The following is an 18,313-nucleotide window of genomic DNA, read 5'->3' on the forward strand; positions in this document are numbered from 1 at the left end:
GTGTGTTGGAAAGATAGTTGGGTTTTTTTTAGGGGTATTTTTTTTAAGGTCCTTGATATTATGATTTTATAGTATAAAGGACATCAACTATTTTCATGATGTCTAAGGTCCCTCAACATCAATCCAGAGAAATTTCAGTCCAGAGAAAATTCGATCCAGAGAAAATTCAATTCAGAGAAAATTCAACTAGAGAAAATTCAATCCAGAGAAATTCTCTTCCTCTCTTCAGTGCAATATTTTCATCTTAGACACCATCAAACCTGTGAAAACTCAATGAAACCTGTGAACTCAACGTTCTGACCTTTATGTTTTGTGTACTGCAACAAGAAAGGATAGTTATATTTATAGATTGGCGGTGTCGGTAGCATTTACAACTATTAATTCACGGATGAATGAAGAAGAAATTAAAAAACAAAACCAACCAAGAAAATCAAGCCCAAACAATTGAAAAGAAGATCAATGAATTCAAAAAACACTGGGACACCAACTCAAAGAAGCTTCAACATCACCTGAAAAACCAAAAATTTCATGTTAGATATACCAAGCAACAGCATAAGAGAGAGAGTAATCAGAAAAATTGCCACTCTAGCCTAATTTTTATATGCATAATAGACAACAACCTTGCAGCTTCGGTAGAGTTGGATCAACAAGAGGCAATTTAGAGTTGGACCCCCTTGCTCGCCTCAAAAGAAACCGGTCAAAATGAACCCAGAGAAATTTGAATTTTCTCTGGGTTGAATCCAAAGAAAATTCAAATTTCTCTGGGTTGAATCCAGAGAAATTTGAGCAATTCTTGGGGCATGAGCTCCAAGACAGACCACAACCTTGCAGCTTCGGTACAGTTGGATCCCAATTTGGATGGTGAAGCTTCGTTGCAGTCTGCCAAGTACTTTCCAGAAACGTTTTCAAGCCTCAGCTGACCTTCCCTAAACCTCCCACTGTAAATTTCTCTGCCCTCCTGGACTCAACACTCCAGAGAAATTTGAAAATTTCTCTGACTTCACTGGCCTTCCCACAAAATTACCTCTCCAGAGAAATTTAAAATTTCTCTGGCCTCCTTGGCCTTTCATGGACTCTCCAGAGAAATTTCAAATTTCTCTCCCTTCCATATGCTTCCACCGACACATTTTCTGCAACAATATCATAGCTCAGAACATTCAATATGAAATTTCATGAAACACATTAATACACACCAGTGGAAAAACCATTTTGCCACCCTAAACATTTCCAAGCAATGTAAGGCATGGAACCTTCCCAGAACCCCATCAAGCTTTGAAAGTTGAGCATAGACCACAACACTAGCACTCACCCTTGCCTATAGCAAATATACATGACATTAGTACATAGAAAACTAGAAAAAACAACACCAAGCCACCAATTCAATAGACAAAAAGTGTTTTAAATTATGTAATTTTTTAAAAGCTTCATACCACCAGAGAACTTTGGTAAGTGGCAAATATGACCAGAGAATTTTCTGTCCAGAGAAACCTCCCAGAGAATTTCTCAGAGAAAATTTACACTGTGGCCAAAATCTCAGAGAATTTCTCTGGACAGAAATTCTCTACAAAGAAAATGGGTTGGCTCTCTCTCTCTCTCTCTCTCTCTCTCTCATGATTTAATGAGAGATTGTTCAGGCCAAGTTCTATGTAATAGATTGAGTAGATGTAGGAGTTGATTCAATACACTGCACTTTTCGTTGCTTTTTATCTGAAATTTCCTAATCATGAATATATATTTCAGTCAACCTTTTTAATTCATAAATATATATTTCAGATAAACATCATGAATATAAAGCCTTTGCAAGCATTTGCTGGTAAAGTTCTTCAAAATGGGAAATATAGTAATTGAGCTTGATGAAGAACTATACAAGATATGGAATGAACCAGTTAATAGAGGAAGATGGAGATTGAGGATGAAGATATATATATATATATAGAAAGAGAGAGAGAGAGATTGCAATCTTCCCCAAAACCTGCGTAGCATCTGTGTGTAGCTGAACATTCAATTCCTTGCAAATTTTCCCAATCTCGGTTGTAGATGGATTGAGAACTTTGTCCGTCGGTGACTGTGATTGTGCCGTGGAGCTTCTCTCCGTCGATCAAGCTCCGCGAGAACCTCCCTAAGCCTCTCCACCGACACATCTTCTGGCTACATGGCTCTCTCTCTCTGTGCATGTTTGATCGTGGTGACGAGTGAGAGTAGACAAAAGGAAGGGGGCTGAATTTCTCTGTGATAGATGGGAGGACCTTAGACATCAAAAAATAATTTTGTGGATCTCTTCCGTTACAAAAAGTGGGAGAGGGACCCTAGACCAATTTTCCCTTTTTTTTATGGTTGAATGTGATATTTGTGAGAGAAAAAATGAAATGATTATGGGGTTGGATGCGATATTTTATTTGCATTTGTTTGTTATGGTTTTGCAAACACAAACCCAATTTCAAAGGAGGAAATAAAAAGTAATTAAAAACATATGATAAACATTATAAATATTAATAATTATAATTATGATTTTTTTTATTAATGTGTAATAATTTATAAAATTACCACCGAATAGTAAAGAAAATTATTGAGACTCTCAAAAAGTACACACAATGATGGGGCATGATATATGTTAACTTTTGATTTGTTACCCATTTAATGATTGTAGACTCAACCCTCATGTTATATTATTGTGAGTGAATTTGTAAATATAAATACATAGGTCTCTAATATTATTTATTTTCTCATTTCAAAAAGTATACACCCTCATTGATCAACTAACATGTATTGCCTTACAAGTTTTTGACTAGTTGCAGGGGCTTCTCGTTTACCAATTAGCTATTTTAATTAATTTTTTAAATTTTTTCAAAAAGTATACACCCTCATTGATCAACTAAGGCTTCGTTTGAGAAGCAGGATTGGGGCTATTTTAGTTATAAAATGATAAAATAGACTTTTTTAGTCTAATAAGACAAAGCATCACACCTAATCTATAATCATTACATTTTTTTTCTCATAAAAAGTAAAAAAAAATAAAAAAATCCTTCTCAAACCCAGACTAAAATTACCAAAAAATTTAAAAATTAAAAAATTAACTCACTTCTCAAACGAACCCTAACATGTATTGCCTTAAAAGTTTCTGACCAGTTGCAGATGCTTCTCGTTCGTTAGGTCCAGTTAAAATCAATTATTTTAATTAATTTTTTAAATTTTTATAAAAAAATATGCATAAAAATTGACAGAATGATATAACAATTTGGAATGATGTTTTGACTAAACAAAAATGCTTTAGAGTTCTAATATAAGAGTTCTAATAGCTCTAATGGGAAGGTGGGACCTACTCTGATGTGATGTTTGTGCCTTATTTTGTTTTGTTTTGTTTTTTTTTTTTCTTTGACACATCACTAGAGTTCAAATTAGAGCTCTAGATTTAGAGCTCTCTAGCATTTTCCTTTGACTAAAAATCAAAGTCCACAAACGGGGCCTTGGGCGCCTGATCTCTTACACGTGTCTTTGCCATGATAAGTACAATAGTTTTGACCACACGGCGATTCATAGTATCAATACCATATTGAGACCCACGTCCCCCATTTGGAATTTGAAATCACTCCCCTCTCTAAAGAGACGTTATAGACTTTTAACTTTTATGTACAAATAAAATAATTACTACTTTTTTTTTTGCAACATTTTTGAAAAACACTATTTATTGTCTTTCTTTTAAAAAAAAAAAAATTAATTTAATTTGCATTTTACAGTCTGTTCTGTTTCCATTTAATGCTTGAACTACGCGATATATTCAAGAAAAATTGGAGCTTTCTCTTCTCTCTCTCTCTCTCTGCAATTCATCACTCTTTCTCTCTATAACCCAAGACTTGCGAGGAGAGAGTAGATCAGAGACGAATCTTTGGAAGGTGTTCGTGTAAGTTTCTTTTTGTAAATGGGTTTTGTTTCATTATATTCATATTTGATTTGATGATTGAACTGGGGTTTTTTTTATTTGGGTTTCTGTGATTAGATGGAGTGAATTGATTATGGGTTTTGATGTTTTGTTGTTTTTGGAGTTAGTCAAACGAGAATAGTATTTAACTTTTTGTACTCGATTTCTGTGAATGGAGAGATTTGGAATAGTTTGGTTTCTATTGTTCTGTTTGTTTCCTGAGAAAATGTAGGAAAACACTACCAAGAAAACAGAATATTATGTTAAAGTTTGAAACTTTCCATGTAATGTAATATATTTCATTTCATCTGCAAGACGATAGTAATTTGAGTTTCTTCAAATGTACAGTTTGGCATAATTCCAATTTTCAGATGATGATCATTAGCCAAATAAAATGGACACAGAGAAACACCCTTTGGTGTGGATTCAAGTTTGTAGAAAGATTAAATATAAATGGAATACTCTGAACTTTATAGATAGACTCTGATCTTGATTCCTATTGAGTTCAAAATAAATTTTGACAAAGTTTGTGAAGTGTATCCTAGAGAGGTGTAGTCGGACAATGTAGCACTCAAAATCTTGGTAACTACCATAGAAATCAGAGGACAATATTGGACTGTAAAGGACGCGAAAAAAAAGGTTGCTTGAAGAAATTTACAATGGCTTTTTTTTTTTTAGGGGGGGGGGGGGGGGGGTGCGTGGCCGCGTGGGCAGTGGGGTTTGCTTAAGGAAGTTCAGCCCTGCATTTTGGTTCTTAATCTTTAAGCACCAACTGAGTAGAAAGTTTGATAGTTCTAGAAAATTTCAATTTTGTTTAAGAAAAATTTATTGATAATTCCCAATTATTTCTGTAAGATAGCAAATGTGTAAACCTTAATAAATTATAGTTCCTCTTTTTTTCTTTTTCTTTTTTTAATAAGCTGATCTCTGCTGGACATTGACTTTCTCTATTCTTGGTAACAAACAAGGTGTATCAAGTTTCTCCAACTTATCATAGGAGAACTTTGGGACTACTGTACAAATCATAGAACTTGGTGGGTCCTTGTGAGAGAAAATGCAGCCAGTAGAAATTCAAAAGATTCCTCATTTGGGAAATGACCAATGGTTGAGTGTTTAAGAACCCATTATATGCAAATGTTTGGGAGTAGGACAAGTTCTATTTTGTTTAAATATTTCTTACTAGTAGTTCTTGATGTTTACGTAAGACAGCAATGTGTAATTCTTAACGAATTATGATTCATAATTGTTTGAGTTTTAGTTCCAGAAGTTTGTATTTGAGAATATCAATAGTCTAAGAATTAAATAACTTGTGGCATTTGATTAAGTTGCAGATGGATTTTGGTAATCCGAATTGTGTTTCTCTTCTCTCTGGATTCTTTCATTCATAAAAACAATAGTGCGCTTGATTTTTGGATGTGAAGATGGGGATTGAGAAACAAGGTTCCAAGCATGGAGGAGGTTATGTCGGTGGTTTCCTACAGCTGTTTGACTGGAATGCAAAATCACGGAAGAAGTTGTTCTCAAGCAAATCTGATTTATCAGGTATATAATTGAACTTCATATGTATAATCATTTCATATGATACTGATACATAAAGCATATGTTTTTATGTGTGTGTGCTCAATCTCTTTTTATAATTATTTGAGCACCTTCTTTCGTCTTTTCTTGTAGAGCAATCAAAACAGAAAAAGAGAAGTGATGGGAATCTGCCGATGACACGGTTTAATCTGGTGGGCATATGGTTATTCAGCACCATTGTTTATACATTTCTTGATTTGATGTGTGCATTCAATGTCAAGGCTGCGTATTATTGTTATTATTATTTTTTATTTTTTGCGACTATTGTTTTACCTCCAGATGGATGAAGATGAATTTGTAGCAGTTTCGAGTATCAAAGGAAGTAGTGACTATAGTTGTGCTTCGTCAGTGACTGATGAGGATGGATATGGAACTAGGGCACCCGGGGTAGTTGCCAGGCTAATGGGATTGGATTCCATGCCAACATCGAATACCACAGAGCCCTTCTCTACCCCATTTTTTGATTCTCAGTCCCTTCGAGATGCTCATTGTCACCGAAGAAAAATTGAATTTCATCACGACCATCAAAGCATGCATTCTGGAAATTTGCACAATAAGGCGGAGGTCCCTATTCAAAAGGCAATGGAGCCAAAGGAGCCAAAGCCTCTGAAAATGGTAAATAGGCCAATTGAGAAATTCCAAACTGAGATTTTACCTCCTAAATCAGCTAAATCAATTCCAATTACCCACCATAAGCTTTTGTCTCCAATCAAAAGCCCAGGTTTCATTCCACATAAGAATGCAGCTCACATAATGGAGGCAGCTGCTAAGATTATTGAACCCACACCTCCGGTTACTACTACCAAGGTCAAAATGCCTCTGCTTGGTACTCCCTCAGTTCCTTTGAAAGTTAGAGACTTGAAAGAGAAAGCAGAAGCTTCTCAACAATCACCATCGAGGCCAGTTGAAGCTTCTAGTTCTAGGAGGCCAGTTGAATCAAATGCTGCTAAGTTTCTCAAGGGGCAATCTATGAATAAGAGCTTGAATGGATCAGTAGATACAACATCGTTCAGGATTTTTTCTGATTCAGAAGATTGTTCAAGTGTGAAGAATAAGGGAAAATCTATTTCACTCGCACTCCAAGCAAAGGTCAATGTTCAGAGAAGAGAAGGCTTGAGTGCAAGCAGTAGCAGAAGTTCTTTTGGCCAGAAAGAACAGGGGGAGGCCATCTCAAGCCAGACATTTAAAAGTCAAACGAATGGCCAAAAGAGTTCACAGAAGAAACCTTCTGCACATAATGCTTCAAGTGTGCTCAGACAGAATAATCAGAAACAGAACTGCCTAAATGATAAAGAAAAGTTACCCTCAAAGTCCTCACTTTCTAACTCACAAGGTAGAAAAGTGTTATCTGGAGATTCTTCTGTAGGGAGACATAAGAACTTGAGTAAATTTGGAGGGAACTCCAAGGTTGGTTCGAGGAAGCTGGGGCCCGAGGTAACGGCTAATAAAAAAGAAGTGTCATATTCCAGCACAAAAAATGTTCCCCGCAAGAAACGATCTATAGATGGGAATTTCCTTGTGGATAAAAGTCCAGTCATTGATAGCATGTTGGTTGGTAAAACTGAGAAGCCAATTCAATCTAAATCAGTTGTAGATAGGCACTTAATTTGGGCTGAGGATAGCAAAAGGAAAGGCACTGATGTTGTTTCTTTTACATTCACATCTCCGTTGACACGATCAGCGTCTGCCTGTGAGATCTCAAGACAGGTGCCAGAGAAAAATAATGGTTTTTGTTCAGACTACAGAGGTAAAAAGTTGTCACTCAACTCAGATAGTGCAAATAGTACAAAGCTATCTTCCCCGGGACATAATGTGTCAGGAGCTGATGCGTTAAGCATTCTGTTGGAGCAAAAGCTAAGGGAATTAACTCATGGAGTCGAGTCTTCCTGCTACAAAGCCGGGACAGCTAGTTATTCTGCTTCGATTTTTCAAGATTTAGTATCCATTCCTAATGCAGAATCCACCATTCCAAAGTCACATGATAAAATGAGCCAAGGGATGGATATGGACAAACTGGGCGGGCATTATAGCTCCATTTTTTCTTCAACTGATTCATCATTGGGATTCATGACGAAACTGAAGCTTCAGGTATGTCTTATTTATGGGTTTTGTTAAGAAAGCTTAAAATAACTGTATATTCTTATGGTAAAATCCCTTATTTATTTTTGTTTTCCCCCTCTCTAATCTGTTGGGGAGCAGGGGAGGGGGGATTTAGTTGTGCTGCTCATCATTATTTATTGCTTTTATCTTGCTCAGTAATTTGCCAATCTATCAGCCAATTTGGCTTGTTTTTTATGACACTTCCTTAATTCATAAGAATCAAGTTTTTCTGCTCCTTAAGAATCAGCCAATTTTGATCTTTTTTAGTGAACGGTGTACACTTCAATTTTAAAATGTGGCTTATTGCTATTTGAAAGTGACTCTTTACTTTCATAATGTACTAGTTAGCATGCTGGATTGTTTCGAATGGTAATTGACTGAATTGCTGCAACATTTCCAGGTAACAGAAGAAATGGATGACTGCAGCAGCTATGATACAGAAGCCAGAAAGTTGCTCCCCTGTCGACATCCAAGTCCAATCTCCGTTCTTGAACATTCTTTTTTCACAGAAAGTTGCAACTCTTCAGATAGTGCAGACAGTAACAGTATAGAAGGTAAGTGTTGTGGATCTGCTAGCCTTAGTTTTAAGTTAACACGCACGAACACTTTAAGTTGCTATATCCATGTCAACATGTAGGACTCACGTCCAAACATGTGATATTATTTTTTAAATTTTCTTAGACCCGGATACACTTCGGACACTTAGGGGTGTACATGTCCATTGCTTGAACATATGAAATACATTAAGCTTGAACAAAATTACTAATATACAATAATAAAAGAAAAATAATGTAAATTTAATCTATTAATCCAATATCCTTTAAAATTTAGGAATTAGTGGTTTGTTGCATTTTTTAATTATCTTTGAATGAAATATTTATATATGACATATAATTAATATGTAAAAGTGTATATTTTGCAAGTGCCCCCCACTTGCCGTTTCTTGCATTGTTTGAAAATTATCGTGTTGACTCATCTCTGTCTGTGCTCCTTAGGTTTTAGGTATTTTGCCTCCACAAAGAGATCACTTTGATCATAGAAAATACTGAATATCTAGAATGTAATTCCAGGTATCAAGCAGTCCTCATCAGTTCAAGCTCAGGAAGTGCTCGGTATGAGTAATTTGAAGACGTTCCATTTACTGGAAGCCGATGCAGAATTATCAGACTCAGCTTCTTCTACATCTACTAGAACTGTTGCTAGAAGGAACCAAGCTACCTTAACCATGACTAATTTTGAGGGATCAGCCATTTGGGAATTGGAATATGTGAAAGAAATACTGTTTAATGTGGAGTTGATGTATAAGGACTTTACGTTAGGCCGTGCACGTGAGATCGTAAACCCTCATCTGTTTGATCAGTTGGAAAATCGGAAAGAGGTCCTAGAAAGTGAAGGAAAAGAGCCTAAGTTGAGGCGAAAGGTTTTATTCGATTGTGTCAGTGAATGTATGGACTTGAGATGCAGGCGTTACGCGAATGGGGGATCCAAAACATGGGCAAAAGGGTTGTCAACGTTGAGAAGAAAAGACCGGTTAGCTCAAGAAGTGTACAAGGAGATTTCAAGTTGGAGAGACTTGGGGGACTGTATGGTTGATGATCTTGTGGACAAGGATATGAGTAGCAATTATGGAAAATGGCTTGATTTTGAAGTCGAAGCATTTGAAATCGGAGTAGAGATCGAAGGTCAAATTCTTAATTCTTTGGTTAATGAACTGGTTGCTGATATTTTTCTGCTTTAATCTCGCTGATAAACTCCATTGTAAGTTAGTCCCCCACATTCATTTTCTTGGAGGGTTTTGCATCGTTTTTTGGATTGTTATTTTGTTCTTACAATCAATATTTATACAGTTTATTTGTTGTGATTTATTTGAACAGTCCTTGAAATCATAATCAGCACAATCAAGTAAAGGGGGGTTGTCTTTTCATGTGAAGTTGTGAAAACCTATCTGTTATGAATGTATTCTTTGTTATTGTTTGTGCTATGATTTTGCAATGTGATATACGTCAACAAATATATAATTTGTCGGCTCAAATTTAAATTTCAAAGAAAATACACACACTAAAACAATATCATTGTATTTCAACTTTTAACTTTGACAGTTGAATGTAAAATCATTGCAGAGATAAAATTATCCTAATAAGATTGGCCAAAAGGTAACAACGATAATGTTGATATTGGACTCTTGCTATAATTCTTCATGACTTGTGACTTGCATAAAGGTCAAACTCTAATGATTTTCATACAAGAAAATCTTCAGTGAAAGAAATTTTGGTTTCAAAATTAACTCAATAATGTTCAAGAAAATTTTAAGATATAGCACAGAAAAAGCCACAAGAATCACACGATAGAAGGACAAAGGCATGTCATATCTTATAGTTTAAAACAACCTTCATTTATGAAATAAGAAGATGTCAAACCACTTTGGGTTTAGTACAAAATAAGTTAAATTATATTTGGTTCTTGTAATGTCCCTCTTGTCAATTGTTTCTATGTAATTTTAATTGTATCAATTTTTATCTTTTTTATTTTTTGCATTGTGTTAATTTAGCCCAATTAACAATGAAATTTTAGAAATTGGACAAAAAAAATCAAAGAGCAAAACCCAATTTCTACAAGAAAGTTATCAATTGAAAGAAATTATGAAAATTCAAAAGTAAATTTGATGCCGTTATAACAAAAAAGACTAAATTGAGACAACAAATAAACTACAGATACAATTTGCATAGCTTATCCATCAAGGTTAGCCGGCCACTGTATGATCAGACCAAAATGGGAACTTTTATTGCCATTTATCATTGTTACACTGGAGCTTAGAAACACATAAATTGATTACATAGCTAGACATAGATTGTATATGAATTAATAAGATTTTTCAGAAGGATCCTATCAATAAATTCTATAAAATCTTATCCATTCATATGAATTTCGTTTTTTATTTCATGTTTGATTTTTGTATTCATATCAGAACTGAAAAATAAAACACTCTCCTACTTGGCAGATGCTATCATGCTACTGTCCCATAACCAAAAACTATCTTCCTCTTCATCCCCTAACTTGAGACCTTCATCGCAACTATCCCAGTTACAACCAACCCACTGATCAGAATCAAAGCATGAATTCATGGTCGGCAACGGATACGAATACCACTCTCCAAATTCTGAGTTTGAGCATAAAAACCCACATTTAATCTCCTCAAATCCATTCACATTTTCACCCAAAACCCTGTTTTCTCTTTCCTCATCAACTCTAGCTTCCATGATAATGTTGTTGTGCACCATGTCATTTTCTAGCTCTTTATATGGTCCCAACACCACCACCTTTTCTTTCTCCTCAGAAGAATTGGTTACTTGATCACCAAGGCACATAACTTCACTGTCCATGCAAGAACCATGCAGTAGTACACCACCAACCTGTCCTCCTCTCTCTACAGTCTGTTCATCCAAATTCATTCTTTCTCTCTCCTCTGCTAGTCCTACATTGGCAGCAGATGGTACTTTCTTCTTGTACTTTTTGGCGTCGGATCGGCTGACTCGGCCCCTTTGGCTTGGCTTGAATGTGGCAGCCATTTTGGCAGTGGGAATGGAGGAGGTGGGTACAGATTCACCATCATTGGGGATTTTGTAGTAAATTTTTCTGCTCAGATGAGAGTTCCAATAGTTCTTTATCTCATTATCTGTCCTTCCTGGTAGATGGCTAGCTATCAAAGACCACCTACAACAAAAAAAAAATTCAAAATTAAAAAAAATTCATGATATTATTTAGCCCTCTAAACTGAGAGAGTAGTTGGAAATTTATAAATTCAAGGAAAAATTGTAACGGCAGTTTCTGTATTTTGATCTTGTGTTATTTTGGTTCCTGTAATTTCAATTAACTTGATTTCGACTCTTAATTTATGATTTTGTTTCAATTTAATCAAATTAATTACAACCTTCAGCATTTTTTTATGAAAAATATGCACATAAGTGGCATGTGTCATATTTTTTGAGAGTAAAATTATAAATTTACTAAGTTCGGTGAGTTAATCTCATCCAATTCAGTGATTATTTTCAGTCAAAAACACTAACAATATTATCAATTGAATCAAATTGATACAAAATTTAAAATTAAGGATCAAAATTATGTCAATTGAAAGTGTAAGGACCAAAATGGCACAATGAACAAAATATAAGGACCACTGATTTAATTTGCCCTAAATTCAAATAATAAAGTTTCTCCATTATCTAACGGTTTAAGTTTGTTTTTATAAGTTGATAGTTAACAATTCAATAAGAATAAAAATTGATTCATAAATACTAAACAAAAATGTGAAAAGATCTTTGAAATGAATTAAAAATATTTTAAAATTAGTGAAACCTGCCTTCGTGTTTTTTTTTTTTTTTTTTCATTTCTTATTTCCAAACCACTTCCTAGCAAGAGTCTTTAAATTTTTACCAAGCCTAACTTGCAAAATGGTGATTTTTCATGATTTTAGTGAACAAAACTATTTAATATAGCAGAGTGTTACTTCTAGTGCCAAATTAGAGTTGAATTTAATAATATTTTTGTTATATTATACTCTGACATCTAAATATTACTCTATTGCTAGAGATGCTCTAACTTAGGATGAAGAATTATAATTTTTCATGGTTTTTAGCTAAAAACCAAGTGGGGTTCAAGTGAGTTCTCATTCATGCTAATGCAGAGAAAGAGAACATATACTCAAAAGCAGACCTATTTCCCAAGGAAGCATGCAAGTTCACAATGGTGGTTTCCTCTTCAGCAGTGATGTTCCCTCTCTTCAAGTTCCCTCTTAGGTAATTCACCCATCTCAATCTGCAACTCTTTCCACACCTCAACAGCCCTATTTTTTAAAACATAATAACGTGATGTTGCTTTTCAAATAACTAAATCAACACACTTACATTCTTACCACAAAAATGCATGCTTTACAAATTAGAAGTGCTATTAACTCAAAAAAATATGCAAAATTTGAGTCTACCGCGTAGATTTAAATTTGGTGTGATATAGGTCATATTAAAAATGAATCTAGTTTGCACAATTTAAATTTTGAATAATTTTCTAAGTACCTAGCGTTGTTAATGATACCTGCATTTTTGGGCAATGCCCTCCATGAGACTTCTCCATTGCTTTGGATGTACTTTATCAAGGTTTGATCTTCTTCTGCTGTCCATCTTCCTTTCCTTAATCCCACTTTTTCACAACAAGGTGCTCTACCCATCTCTCCACAAGAGAGAGAGAGAGAGAGAGAGAGAGAGAAGTATTGTAATTGTAGTGTCTATGGATTGATGATTGATTTATATATCGTCTGTGGAAGCATGGAATTTAGTGTGAGTGAGACACAAAAAGGTGGCAAGACTACTTTATGTAAATGAGGAACATATATAGGAATAAAAATTGAATTTTCTGTTTTTTGTTTTTCTTTTTTGAGAAATGATAGCTAGAAAGAGAATATAGGGAAAAAAATTACAACTCATTGGTATAAAACTCGAACTCAAATTTTACACAAGCTTTTCTTTGTCTTTTTACCAATTAAAGATATAAGAGAGAATTATCTTAAATATTTTTATTAATTGTCATATTATTGAATTTGAAAATTAAATTTAACATCTAAACTAGAATAGCAATGTGGTTTTCTATTTAAATTTAACCACTGATCTGAGCACAAAATCAACCCAACATGAAAACCCTCTTAGCCATGACAAGTTATTCAATCATCATTACTATTATCTCGGTCGGGCTTTTTTAAGTTTAAAATTAAATTGAACAGTAATGTTTGGACTCGTACAATGGATGTCATTTTTATGATCTAAATCGTTTATATTGTAAGATATTCCGTATGTATTATTTATAAAAAATTAGATCAATTCGATAATTATAAACATTTTCATTTTGTGACATTTTTTCAACAAAATAGACTAGTTTGTTTATTAAAATAAAATAAATCATCTTTTTTTTAATATAGATAAACGTGATAAAATGGAAATATTACTATTATCAGACTGATTTAATATTTTTATTTTATTTTATAAATTATATGAATAATTCAGATTATTATAGGTTTTACAAATCTAAACAACACAGTGAAATTCAAATTTAAATTTGAAAAACGTCCAACCCTTATCGTTTGGTTGTAAGCATTTCAATTTTATTTATTTATAAACTTGTCAGATTTCATGGGAACGATCCTAAATGAACTTATCCTCTAGAACACTTGTTTGTTTGGGCGGACTGGATTAGTATTCCCATGACTAATAGTCTTAGGACTACCAATCTGTTGGATTACGTATCCTATCTTAACTAATAGTCAAGTTTAAAATAATTAATCCGTACTTCAATTGTTTAACCAAACATTGGATTAATAATTTTATTGGACTATTAGTCCAATCCCAAGCTCATGTCCATCCAAACAAACATGGCCTTTGTTTAGTGGTAAATATTATCAAATGTCTCTCTTCTATTGTTTAATAATGTGTTTCAAAAATTAAAAAATAAAATAAATTCAATGAATTTTTTTTATTTCTTTAATAACAATACTAAAAATACACATAAATAGATAAAATTTTATTAGATTTATTTGTGGGGTCAACTCCTTAAAAATTCTATCAATCTATTTATTTTCCTTGTCTGGTTATGTGTTTATACACTTATTATTTTTCAAATCCTTTCAGCATTAAGTAAATTTTTAAAATTGTACATTCTTTCTTAACATATATTCTAAAGGCATGTGTTAACAAATATATATGTATATATATATATATAGTTTATACGAAAAGACAATTGTTTGGAAGATGCTCCTATAATAAAGATTTGGATAAATTACATTTTTCCTTTCTATATTTGGTTACTTTTCTATTTTGGTTTTTAAATTTTTTTTTTATTTTGATCATTCATATTTTAATTTTTTGTCAATTTACTCTTAAAATTTATTTTTGTTGAAAACTAGACAAAAAATAATACATTAATCGTCACGTGATATAAAAATATTTTATTATATATAACTTACATTTATAATACAATCTTAAATTTTAAACAAAAATTAATTTTAAAAATAAATTAAATAATAAATTTTAAAAATTAAAGTGAAAAAATAACTAAATATAAAAAGAATAAAGTGTAATTTACCTAACGATCTCCGAATGTATGGGCCGACAAATTCATTGGGAAGACGATATCTACTAACTGTTCTTTCATGCATTTATGGCATGCAACTACTTAGCTCTATCGTTGTAAGATTTTTAGGCCGTTTGTTTTGTGTATTATGTTGGATGTGATTGTTTGTCAAAGGATAGTTACTGAAAAAATTGCTAATGTAAAGATGGTTAGTAAAGGTATTAAATAAAAAGATAAATTATATTAATAGTTTCTATACGTGTCACTTTGGTTCTTAACTTTTTAATTGTAATATATTTGATTCTGAATTTTAAATTTTGTTCTAAATAAAGACAACTGAAAATACCATTGTTTAATTTCAAGGGAAAAATCGTCAATTTAATAAAATATAAACTAATTTGATAAAAATAAATGTAAAAAAATATTTTTAATTTCTTAAAAATTATTTTTATCTACCAATGATAAAAATTGATAAAACTTAATAAAAATTACATGATTAATTTTTAAAAATTAATTTTACACGATTATCATTCAAACACATAATAAAAATTAATTTGATAAAATAAATAAATAAATGTCTAAAAGATTTATTAATTTTACATAATTTTGTTTTTAGTGGGTAGAAATAATTTTTAAAAATTCAAAAATATTTGTTTGATATTTATTTTTGTCAAATTAGTTTATATTTTATCAAATTGACAATTTTACCCTTGAAAAATCTAATGATATTTTCAACTGTCCTTATTTGGAACAAGATTCAAAGTTTATGGTCAAATGTGTCGCAATTGAAATGTTAGGAACCAAAATGACACAAGCCCCAAACTATAGGGACTATTAGTATAATTCACCCTAAATAAAAATGTTTATTTTTTTGATGACGTAGAAGATGATTAGTGATGGGATTGTTAAATTATTTTTATATAAAATAAATAAATAAATTATTTCTATGTTAAAAAAAATTAAAACAGATATTAAAATAAACAGGTGTACTTGGTAAAAAAATAAAATTAAAAAAATAATTTTTTATATAAAATAGATTAAATTTGTTCATTATTTTTCTAATATCATTCAAAATTCAGTCAAGCTAATCCCCTTACTGAAGAAGATTACTAAATCCTTCACACTAACAATCTTACCTCCCAAAAATCAACACCAAACAAAGCCAACATAATATAAAATTTTAGAAATTTTACGAACAACTTAAAAAGTACTTCCTTAAAAACGATGTTTCAATTTTCAGAATTAATTTGTCAAATAAATTTTCGTGATTAATTTTTTTTTAATTTTTAAAACAAATAAATGAAAATACTACTAAACACGTGCTACGCATGTGTTGGTGGTGTCATGTTCTATGCAAATTCATGACATACAGCCTATGAATACCAACCAAAGCTTAAAGAAGCAACTATGTGGCATCTTCTTGCACAGAATTTCAACACCACTAGATCTAGCCAGAATTTCTAGGCTCCTCACAAATTTAATAATAGAAATATATCATCTTTATAAATAAAATATATATATATATATATATATTGTTTGGTTTAATTTTAAAATCATAATTTACGTGTGGAGTTATATTTTAAAAGATAAGTTTTAAAAAGAGAAAATTTGTTTGGTTATGAATTTTGAATTGTATTTTGAATTGTTTTGGATTTATTTTTTAAAATATTTAAAAAAATTCTTTATTTTATTTTTTTAGGGTAAATATTTTTTATTGTAAATATTTATTTATTTATTTATTTTAATGTGCGATGTATTTATTACATTTGTGCACTGTATTTTTTAAAATATAATATTTAAAGATTTTTAAAAAATTATTTTAAATATTTTCTTATTTTTTATTTTAAATATTTTTTTATATTTTAAAAATTTTTGAATCGCCATATATATATAAATCATAACAAATTATTTGGCCAATACTTAAAAAAATAAAAAAATATTTTTTTTAAAAAAAAAATTTAAAAATAAAATAAAAAACTTTTTCTGAATTTTTTTTTCTTTTTGGTTTTAAAAATAGAATTTTGAAAAGAATTTTGAGTTGAATGTTTGATTATGAGATTTTAAAAAAAAAATTATTTATTTATTTTATTGGAATGATGATTTTAAAATAAAACCAAACACTAGCTATATCTTTCGGTTCCTACAGAACTCCCACAGCACAAGGTGCAATCACAACCTCTAGACTTCATTACAACTTGTACAACAAATTTACATAATTGATACTAAGAAAGATTAAAATAAAAAGAAAAAGCGATATTGTAACACAACCCGAAGAAGAATGGTAGGCCATCTTGTTCCTCTAGAGAATTTCTACACCGCAAGATGAAAGTCACAGTATAAAACATGTGGTCCAATGCCACGTTCAAAGCTCACTGACGGATTCATATTCAGTTGCTAGACTAGATGTAGAGTTAAGTTGTACTGTTTAAAAAGGGACCACAGTGAGAACTCACTAGAGTCACAAACATTTTCCTTGGTACATGTTTTTGTACCCAAACAAAGCATATAAAAATCCATATAAAATTGAAACATATTCCCCACCATTTACCCTCCTTCAATTAATACTACCATACATGTTTTTGTACCCAAACAAAGCATATAATGGTCCATATAAAATTGAAACATATTCCCCACCATTTACCCTCCTTGAATTAATGCTACCATGAAAAACTTAGATCTCTTGTATTGTTTGTACGAATTGAATTAGATTGAATTAATATTTTTTAAATTATTAGAATTTTATATTGTGTATTCTATTCTTAATTTAATTTCTCCAATTTTGAAACATCAAACCATATTATTTATTTGTTAAATTAACTCCAAAATAGTAATGAAAATATCAAATTATTTCAAATTGAAAACAAAAAGACTACATTATCCCAAAATTTTATTATATATATTTATTTATTTATTCAACCAAAATATAGTTACACGATATTTAAACATGTTATAACAATTTTTTAGTAAAAATAATATTAAAATGTATAAACTCATATATTTATCGTCTTATTGTGTTGTCCTGATCTGTTAACTTTGAGTATGATTCATATTGATTAATATATCGTGTTGTAAATTTCACGCAAGGGATCACAATCAAAATAAATAAAATTCACAGATTCTAATTTTAAAATATATTTTTAACAGTTTGGAAAAGACAAAATTGTTATGCGACAGAAGCAGGTGAACTCGCAATGACTGAGAGAAGGTATAATTATGAACCTTTAAGCCTTCCACACCAAACCTCTCATACGAGAGTGTGATCTCGTTTAGAAAGTTAGCTATTGTAGGTTATTTTAATTTTTAATTATTTTAAACATTATTTGATATAAATTAAATAAATGTACTTATTTAAGTCACATTGTCTTTTAACTTTTCTACATAAAAAAATAAACTTATTTAGATCATTCTAAACAGCATCTTAAGAGGCTAAAATAGTTGAGTTTAAAAAGAGAGTTAAATTATTTTGTAATTGAATGCGATGTTTGTAAGAGAGAAAATAAAATGATTATAAATTTGATATGATATTTTGTCTTATTGACTATTTTAACCCAAAAAGCCAAAAATCCCTTCTTCCCAAACACCCCCTAGGAGTTACACTGTGTAGAGTAC

At 31.5% G+C, this 18,313-nt stretch overlaps 2 protein-coding genes and 1 long non-coding RNA gene across 6 annotated transcripts; 1 reads left to right on the plus strand and 2 right to left on the minus strand.

The window, feature by feature from the left end:
• Positions 1-308: 308 nt before the first annotated feature.
• LOC114276092 (uncharacterized) lies at positions 309-2,144 on the minus strand. Its single transcript, XR_003634076.2, has 2 exons — positions 621-2,144; positions 309-509 (listed from the first exon to the last, which is right to left on the minus strand). It is a non-coding gene; the product is annotated as an uncharacterized LOC114276092 (long non-coding RNA).
• A 1,505-nt stretch (positions 2,145-3,649) lies between these two features.
• Positions 3,650-9,518, plus strand: LOC114269402 (uncharacterized). Of its 3 annotated transcripts, none has more exons than XM_028210705.2 (6): positions 3,650-3,898; positions 5,248-5,458; positions 5,588-5,646; positions 5,774-7,582; positions 7,995-8,148; positions 8,665-9,518. In XM_028210705.2, the coding sequence occupies exons 2-6, from the start codon at positions 5,338-5,340 to the stop codon at positions 9,330-9,332; spliced, it is 2,811 nt and encodes a 936-aa protein (XP_028066506.2). In that variant the 5' UTR covers positions 3,650-3,898; positions 5,248-5,337; the 3' UTR covers positions 9,333-9,518. The 3 variants fall into 3 exon arrangements, with proteins under 3 accessions (XP_028066506.2, XP_028066509.2, XP_028066510.2); XM_028210708.2 differs by having other exon boundaries at positions 3,665-3,898; positions 5,242-5,458; XM_028210709.2 differs by having other exon boundaries at positions 3,731-3,898; positions 5,338-5,458.
• Positions 9,519-10,265: 747 nt separating this feature from the next.
• On the minus strand, positions 10,266-12,929 carry LOC114269418 (transcription factor MYB111). Of its 2 annotated transcripts, XM_028210725.2 has the most exons (3): positions 12,680-12,929; positions 12,305-12,434; positions 10,266-11,305 (listed from the first exon to the last, which is right to left on the minus strand). In XM_028210725.2, the coding sequence occupies exons 1-3, from the start codon at positions 12,810-12,812 to the stop codon at positions 10,582-10,584; spliced, it is 987 nt and encodes a 328-aa protein (XP_028066526.2). In that variant the 5' UTR covers positions 12,813-12,929; the 3' UTR covers positions 10,266-10,581. The 2 variants fall into 2 exon arrangements, with proteins under 2 accessions (XP_028066526.2, XP_082731961.1); XM_082875835.1 differs by lacking the exon at positions 12,305-12,434 and having other exon boundaries at positions 12,680-12,899.
• Positions 12,930-18,313: the final 5,384 nt, after the last annotated feature.

Source organism: Camellia sinensis, chromosome 6 (genome assembly GCF_055761805.1).
Source record: "Camellia sinensis isolate YWXY chromosome 6, ASM5576180v1, whole genome shotgun sequence".
In the NCBI taxonomy this organism is placed as follows: Eukaryota; Viridiplantae; Streptophyta; class Magnoliopsida; order Ericales; family Theaceae; genus Camellia; species Camellia sinensis.